The sequence below is a fragment of the Melanaphis sacchari genome, unplaced genomic scaffold (genome assembly GCF_002803265.2).
Source record: "Melanaphis sacchari strain LSU unplaced genomic scaffold, SCAv2.0 Contig141_pilon_pilon, whole genome shotgun sequence".
Lineage (NCBI taxonomy): Eukaryota > Metazoa > Arthropoda > Insecta > Hemiptera > Aphididae > Melanaphis > Melanaphis sacchari.
In genome coordinates, this window is record NW_020270600.1 from 226006 (window position 1) to 235630 (window position 9625).

At 37.7% G+C, this 9625-nt stretch overlaps 1 protein-coding gene across 2 annotated transcripts in view; it reads left to right on the plus strand.

Annotated features, from left to right (window-relative positions):
- The window catches only part of LOC112591744 (zinc finger protein basonuclin-2-like), an 81115-nt gene extending 71957 nt beyond the window's left edge, over positions 1 to 9158 (plus strand). For both annotated transcript variants that reach the window (XM_025335661.1, XM_025335662.1), the window contains exons 5-6: positions 4441 to 4679; positions 5546 to 9158. In XM_025335661.1, coding sequence (XP_025191446.1) covers positions 4441 to 4679; positions 5546 to 8608 — 3302 coding nt within the window. In that variant the 3' untranslated portion in view covers positions 8609 to 9158. The remainder of the gene's footprint in view (positions 1 to 4440; positions 4680 to 5545) is intronic.
- Positions 9159 to 9625: the final 467 nt, after the last annotated feature.

Below are 9625 nucleotides of genomic sequence, written 5' to 3' on the forward strand. Positions count from 1 at the left end.
AATATATATATATATAATACTGGCCTAGAACTATTCAATTTTTTAAATAATAATATTCTATTAATTACCGCTTTTAATAACAAACAGGGTATACAGGAATTATGGTATAAATATATCAGGCATAGTTGTAGTAGGTACATAACCTAACCTAATCTACCTTTTACTTGTAAGTATAATTTATTATTACGCATGTACCTATTACTTACGTTAAACTAACTATATTATATTACATACATGTGTATAATTATACGTATTTAACAGATTTTTTTTGTTAATTTTTAATTATACTTTGCGACGTACAATCCTATTTTAGATATTAGGTATAGGTACCTATAAAAATTAAAATATACCACAATATATCCTTTATATTATATAATCTATAACATACATAAATACAATATAGTATTAGTACGAGTATATATTTATATTTATTTATCTATATCTATACTAATCACTGAAGATAAATAATCTAAATATATAATATAATAAAAAATTATACTAACACACAAAATATATAGGTACAAATATTGAATTTAGACGTAGGAATATATTCATATGTATATACTTAATTTACCTATACTTGTACTAATTTTCATACTTTTTATCCATGAAAAATTTACGCAGCATTATGCTCCAACTATATTTATATCAAATATACCCGCATAATATACTTGCTGTTATACATAAAAATATTATATATACTATATTACTATAATATAACTTAAGTAAGTGATGTATATAGTATCATCTATACTTACCTTTATATACCTTTTCCTACATATAGCTGCTAATACGGCGTAGGTATATTAGTGTATAAACCGACGGTATCGAAAACGGTCGTCATAATAATAACGTAATTTTTCTTTTATGAAATATCGTTCGCGGCGTCTTTTTTTTGTTGTATATGACAGCAGCAGCAGATGTTTGGCGCGTCCTCTTATATATTATCGCCGCCGTCCGTACCGATGGGAAAAACGATGATCGTTTGCAGTTGTGTATACAAAGAACAATAAAATTTTTTTTTTAAATCGTAGGTAATACGCTCGTCATAACATAATTTCATTTCTATATACGTATATACTTTATATATATATAATATAATATATATATATATATATTATATATACGAAATATAAGATAATGGACTTGTTATGGGATATTTGTAAATTATTTACTTTTTTCCTTAAACATATATATACATTATTCACACATGCAATAAAATGCCATTTTTTTTTAACATAAACTACTGGCGGAAATATTTTCATTGTGCCACAACGTATATTTTTCATTATGTATTTGTATAATATGTAGTCGTCTGGCAACTACAGTAAAGTGGTGCGGTGCGTTGCGTGTGTCACTGTTGTCGTCGGTGGGAGGAGATTTGTCGCAGCTCGGTGGGCGGAGCGCCGATCGGTGGTTGACACAGCGTATGACACAGCCGGCCGACCAATGGGACGCACCGCCGCCAACGGTTGAGTATTGAGTTCAGGGAGACCGTCCGAAGACAAACAGTGCACGACAATAATAATAATAATAATAACAAAATATATTATTATTATATAGCTAATACCGAGGGCCCCGTGGCCAACCAATAACAGTACGGCGGTGGCGCAGTCCTCGTCGTCGAGAACGTAGTACTGCAGCTGCTTGCTTTTTTTTTATTATTATCCGACGTTCATATTATTATATTATCATGGTCCTCACGCCACGGATTATTATTTATATTTTATAATAATAATAATACGAAAATGGATCGTCGTCGTATGTATTATATAAGTATATATTATAATAATATAGAGAACGCGTTTTTATTATTATTTCTAAAGGGGGTCGCTTGTGATGTGCGTGCCAGTGTGGCAGTGTACTTGTGCATGGCGCGTATTATGTTCCAGTCCCTTCGCGATCGCGAGATATATAATATTATCGTACATTCGTACCTACATAATATAAGCGCTCCCTTCGGTCGTCAAACCACCTCTCAACCACCCACCTCCCCACCGATCACCGCTTGGTCGCCATTAGCGCATTGTGAGCTCAAAGTATATATATATATACACACACACGAGTACCCGGAGTACCTACCTATATACGTTTGTGTATGTGTGCGATGTAGTCATCGCGTCATCGCGCGTGCATCGTAGACGACCTTAAAGTGCATATTATATGCCTACATATTATATCATTATATGTATATACAATATACGCACCACTCGGTAGATTATTATATACGTTTTCAACAATGACGAGACGAATATAATGACTATACCCCTCGTTCCACCCTTCCCGGTCACTAGAGGACTCACTGCTTGCTGTAGTATGCGTGTATTACGCTGCAATCGCGGCTGACGAGCACAATGCTCGCTATTAATATATAATAATATACGCACCGGGCACCGGTCCAGAAGTTTTCAATCTCATCGCTGTGCTTGACTATATATAATATAAATATATATGTATACGATAGATATGAACCGCCATCGTATACGGTTGACAGGTTTCATAATATCAGAAAAATACGCGTTTAATCACTGCTGCTGCTGGCAGTCCGTTGCACTCAATCAACAACCGCGACGACGAGTAGACGAGTAGTCCATTTTTAAATTATATAGATAGGAAAGTAAATCATCGTCATATGTTACTTTTAAATTATAATATAGGTATATTTATATATATGTATAGGAAGTATATAAATAAGAGGTATATAATAAGTATAGGTATACTCGCGGCTAGCAATCGTTATTAATCATGTGTCACCCGATCGTTTTCTAGTACACACATATATTTTATGCTCCGTAAGTTTATATAATATATTTTAATATGTTTAAATTATATGTAGGTATCTATAATAGGTTTAACTGTACTATTGGGTTTGACGAAACTATATAAATTATTTTGTATACCTATATTTATTGTTTTTGACAATACTGCTAAAATTACACCATATAATACCTAATATATATAACATTTGATCATGGATTCATGTCTTGTCGTCCGTACCTAAAATATATGTAATATATTATATTATAATCATGACGACAGCCATTTTGAAATTAAATAATATCATTCTGAACAAATATGATGACAGGGTGGGGAAATTGTGTTCAGGTACATTAATACAGTATACTAAAGAAAATGTATATTATGTAACAATAAGATATAAAAATTGCGAGGTTTGTATATGATCTTTTTGTGTTTTAACAATAATGGTAGGTATACCTACCTTGTTATATATGTATACAAAAAAATCAACAACAGGAAATACGATCAGAATATTTCAATTGATAAGTTTTTTCTCATTATTATTAGTTAACTGAGACTGCGGCGCTTCATTCCAGTTCGATTGATTTTGGGACTAAACGCAATCTAACGGTCGAACGAATCGAAATACGCAATACGTATAATATGATCGGTTGTCAAATTAAAAAAAAAAAACTATTGTTAGCGTTCGTTGGAACGCCACCGTGCCGCTGAAAATGCATTATTTATATAATATTATATTATTATATTTAATAATTGGAGCCTATTGTGGATGTGGTGAATAGGTCAGGTAGAAAATTATGTCTCGTCCCTTTTTTATAAAAATAATATAAGCCATGTGCACGTAAGAGTATATATCTGTACTGCACTGAACCACGCTCGTCATCATCAATCCCACGGGTGTTTCATTTATTATTTTATTGTACGTGGATATTGCAGGGTAATGATCGAAAGATATCTTTAAAGAGGGATTTTTATTATCATGAGCACCAATGTTTAAATAATAAAATATTATTTCTAGTTTTAACAGTAATCTACATAGTAATAATTAATTTCTAAATTTTAATTTTAAACCTTCCGGTATTTTTATAAGTTAGTACAACCTGTTTATATATAATAAATTGAGAGTTAACCAATTGTGCTTAAAATTGCTATTTTACGAGTATATATATATATATATATCAATTGCGCTCAAAACATTTTAAAACACTTAATGAAAATTTATTAGTTAGTTATAGTCATAAAATAAATAAATATTAACTAACCTTTGCGAGTATATAATATAAATAAATAAATATAATCAATCATTCAAAATGTAAATTATAATTTGAAGATAACTATATCGATGTTGATACAATATTTTCACATCTGAAGATAGGAAAATTTAAATACAAGTGCAATTGGTATACTGACCCTAAAATAGAAGGGGCGCAATTGGTATACTGACCCTAAAATTTAAGAAGCACAATTGGTACATTGACCCTAAACAAAAACTTTGTTTTATAGGCGCAATAAATTATATATTGATAACATCCAACTATGTTTATGATGCGACAATTTCTTCTTTGTTAATTATAATATAATAAGTACCTCTACCTACATAATTTAAAAATTAAAATTAGAAAAAATTATTTGTATAAAATAAATATTTTTTAACAAGTATATTTGTTTTTTATTCAACAGCTCTTGACAAACTGGGATTCGGTGGAGCTTCCTTGGGAAATGGAGCTGTGGAGCCTATCCAACCAAACGTTGCTTTCGACATCGCTAGTCTAGTGCTATACGGCTGTCAGGCACTCCCGATTAGACTTAAGATCTTGTTAGACCGATTGTTCAGCGTTCTCCGTCAAGACGAAGTGTCAGCCGTGCTCAGAGGGTTTGGTTGGACGCATGAAGATTACGCCAGGGGTTATATACTTCAGGTAATGTTATGGCCATAGTTTATACATATATGCTAAAAACATAGTTGTAATATAGTTATTTTTTTATATTTTTTTTTATGCTGTTATATTTATATATATATATATATATATATATATATATATATACCTATCTCTCCTGTATAGTGAAAATATTGCGTAATAGTACCTTATGTGAAATGTGCTTATATAAACTAGTGTATGTGCTCCGGATGGTAAAGGGGTTAAACACACAAAACGCATCGATAGATTCCTAATGAACGACTAAAACGACCCTATATCGATGTTTGTTTTTGGGGTTGTCCGTGGCGTTGGTAGATACGTGACGTGAACGTCGTGTGAAGGGCTTGGGAAAAACAAACCAACCTGAAAGGGTTGCAATAATTTTGTGTAATACACGAGTCGTGTTCGTAAGTTGACTTTCTTTTTTTCTCTCTCTCTTTCTATATGTACACATATATACATGTTACTTAGTAATGGATGATTGAATTACACACACACACATAGGCGCGTACATTTAAAAGTCCCTGGGGCTAGCTGTCTTGCGAATATACGCAGCCGTGTACATTACTTCGTTAACTATTGTTTTCATTACATGGCCACCATCGGTCATTACGCTATGTGTGCCCCAGGCAGGCGTTAAACTTAAGAGCCAGACTCCTGGGATTGACAATTGGCACGAAAAATAAAAATAACTTTACGTTTTACACAATATATATAATATAGTTGATTTAATCAAATAATTCTTGATGCACAATATGTAAATATTGAAATATGTTATGTTTAGTTTTTAAAATATCAGATATTTGCTATTTAATAAGGTAATATACTACAGTTGTTTAATACATTTTTTGATTTTATCTCTATAGGAACCACTTGGTGGTGGAATTTTGGAACGTTGGAACATATGTAGCCCGGAAGAAGAACCACTCGTGCTGCAACAGTTTTTGAGATTCGGTGAAACCCGAGCAGTTACACAGCAATTGTTGTTGCACGGTTTAGGTGCTGATTTTCGAGCCTTACCTGCCTTAGAGACTGACATGAAACGATTAATGGAACGCCAAAAACAGCAATTGAACAATGACCATAAGTCCGGATTCGACATTAATAAGTTCCGGACACGGACACCTCCCCCGCAATCAATACCATTATTGCCGCTACCACTGCCGCAACTTACACCACGTCTTCAATTAGGCAGTTCACCACCATCACCACCAAAACCAGTGTTTGGATTTGCCAAGCCACCCGGTGGACTCCCGATGCTGCAGCCTCCACCAGTTGGCAATAATGCTTGTAATGGAGCAGGTTCGCCACCGGTCGGTAGCCCTACCAGCAGTGTATCACCACTTAACAAGTTACAGAACATGCAACCATTTGACTTCCGAAAGATGCAGTCGGCTGCATCTGGGTTTAGTGGTAGCAAGCCTTTACAGGTCCCATCAGGCCGACGGTCAAACAACTCATCGACTGACTTATTGCCACCACCTCCGCGCCCAAGCCAGCAACAGCAACAGCAACAGCAGCAACAGCAGCAACAACAGCAACAACAACAGCAGCAACAACAGCAACAACAACAAAACGATTTCAATAACAAGTACGGTCCACCCGATAGCTTAGCTGGTAGTAGTGATTTCGGCTCTGACGATGGTGATGAAGAGGAAGAAAACTCACAGAGCGCATTGAACCTTAGCAAAGACAGCGCTCCGAAAGCGTTACGTCCGCACCGGGGCCACGTTCGCAAGACTCAACAGCCATTAAAAAGACAGTGGGGATCAGCTGGATTGCCGTTAAATTTAGGTACTCAACTCATTAACCCGGCTACTGGAAAAAAACGCGTGCAATGCAACGTTTGCCTGAAAACGTTTTGCGACAAAGGAGCGCTGAAAATTCACTTTTCTGCCGTCCATTTGCGTGAGATGCACAAGTGCACCGTAGAAGGGTGCAACATGATGTTTAGTTCTAGACGTTCTCGAAATCGGCATAGCGCTAACCCTAATCCTAAACTTCACTCACCACACTTACGTCGAAAAATATCACCACACGACGGGCGCAGCTCACAAGCCCACCACCCGATGGTTATAACACCACTACAGGCGTCTGCTATGAATCAACTGGCGTTTGGAGCGTTCCCACTATTGACCGGTGGTACTGATTTGAGAGCTACCGGATCAAAACACAGTTCTGCGTCAGGTCTACACCTGGCCGAAGAACTACGCCGCTCGGCAGAATTTTCATCGGACAATATGGACGAGTACATGGACGACGAAGAAGACGGCATCGTTGTAGATGGTAACGCAGTGGACGACGATGAAGATGACTCAGAGCACCGAAGCGACCGAAGCTGTAAGCGAATGTCTGAAGATTCCGAAGACGACGGTGGTAGCACCGCTGCCGAATCGCAGAACAATCATCACCATTTAAACAATAATAATAATATAAACAATGACAACAACAACGATCGACCACCAATAGTAGCCATCAAGAACGTACACAAACGAAAGAGCATGAACCCTACAAGGTTCGCGGCCGCAGCTGACCTCAGCGATGAAGGCATGTCTTGCGCAGACGATTATGGTTCGGTCGCGTCACCCAAGGATAACAACAACGAAGTAACTCCCGCCATATGCAAATTGGAACCTAATCTAACTGACGAAGATGACGGTTGCTTAAACTTGAGCAGGAAACGGTCATCACCCAGTCCCGTAACGGCAACTGGCGGTGGTGACGGTGATAGGAGTGGCAGGCAATCGGTGGCAGAAGGAGTAGGTGGTGGTTCGAGAGACTCGCTACTATCCGAAGAAGACGACGGGCTGTTGGAAGAAGACGAGGACTTGGATGACGACGTGGATGATGACTTAGACTTGGACGACGACTTGGATGAGGATGCGGACGACTTGGACGAGTGCGACTCGGATAGCGACGGCAACCATCGGGTATATGGCGTATTCGAAAACGGCCGGTTTGTGGCCACGGACGACGTGCCTGTGGACAAAGAAAATCCATGTACCTGCACGGCGTGTGGCAAAACGTTTCCTAACCACTTCGGTGTCAAGTCCCATTACCAGCGCGTACATTTGAAATTAATGCATAAGTGTGTAGTCGACGGCTGCAATGCGACGTTTCCATCCAAACGGAGCCGGGACCGACACAGTTCCAACCTAAACCTGCACCGGAAATTGTTGTCCACTTCGTCACCGTTATCGTCAACAGTGGAACCACCTCGTCAACAGTCTCACCAGCGTCAACCCCCATTGTTGTCGTCATCGCAACAATCAGTCCAGAAGCAACTCCAACAGCCTTCGGTTTCGCTGCCACCACCCACACCGTCGTCGCAGCATCATCCACAACAGACCCATCCAGCGCCCGTGCCTGCAGTCAGTAGCGCCGCCGCCACTGCGGCTAACATCATGGCGGCTGCTGCTGATAACCCGTATGGCATGCATGCTGAGTTCTTGGCCCGTTTGTACGCCGATTCACAACAACAATTCCAGGCGTTCGCCGGTGGCAATGGACTGATGCAAGTTCCGCCACAGTTCGCCGGTGGCACGTCTGTTGGCTCGCCGTTCAGACACTTACCCGCCGCTGCAGCGGCGATGGCGATGGCGGCTGCGTCCGCAGCCAACGGCTGTGGCAACGTGACATCACCACCGTCCACCACCCGGCTAGTGTACTCGGCCGACGAGGATCTGCCAGCAACACCCGACAAGGAGAACGGAAGCATGTACGCATGTCGGTTCTGCAGCAAATCATTCCCAGACAAGAACGGCATGCGTGAGCATTATGAACAGCTGCACATGCACGAAATGCACAGGTGCAAGATGCCCGGGTGCGGTATGGTGTTCAGCTCTCGAACCAGGCGGAACGCTCACGCGGAGAACAGCCACCAGCAGCAACCGTCCCTGTCTGCTGGCGCGCAGGCAGCCACGTCGTGACCTCGACCCGCGCCTCACCACCAGCGATTTCCCGTACCGCCGCCCTGGTGGTGGTAGATGCCGCACAAACGTGGTGTAAACTATATAATATTATTATAATATCATACCAGGTTGATGTGGTATGATACGTTTTCATTACGATACTCTTATAATCAGTCCTCGCCTGTCGCTCGTCTTCCCCTTTCATTCACCATCCACTACTATTTATATTATATCCGATCACTTTTATAAAGTGTTTAAGAATTTAATTGTAAAGTCCACGTAGCAATCTTTTTTATTTCGTTCTGGTGCTCAAGTCAAACATTTAACATCATCATCATCATCATCGTCACTGTATGTACAATATAGTTATTAATTAATAATATGCGTGTATTCCATAATATAAGTACTCAATTATTATACTACTCATATATGCGACTCGACTTACGATTATATAATGTGATCCCGCCACCCTCAACCCCTACAGTTTTTACGAAGCGAATTTTTATTATGTAAACTTTATTAAGATTATTACATATACGTATACGATGTATGAAAATATGTGATTCATTTTTTGTTAATATATATTTATTATAATATTTACTATTATTATTATTACGATTTATAAATATTATTATAAACGATTAATATTATATCGTCATGGCTGTTCTACTTAAGAACATTATTATTATTTTATTTTTATCGTAGAATACATTAATTATTATACTACATAATATTATTTAGAAATGAGTAGAGACAAGTACGCGTAAACATTATATACGACTATTAATTTTAATATATACCTATGCTATGTGTACATTGTTTTTACATATTAAAGGTTGTGTTTGAATATATATATATATATAATTATATATATATATCATATTAATCTAGTGAAATATTTTTTTGTAAATAGGTATGAGTAGTTTATTTTAGATAGATACGTTTATTATCTTGTACTACGCAATATAACAACAATTTATAGTGAGTTTTTAATAATTATTATATTATTATTATTATTATTATTATTATTATTAT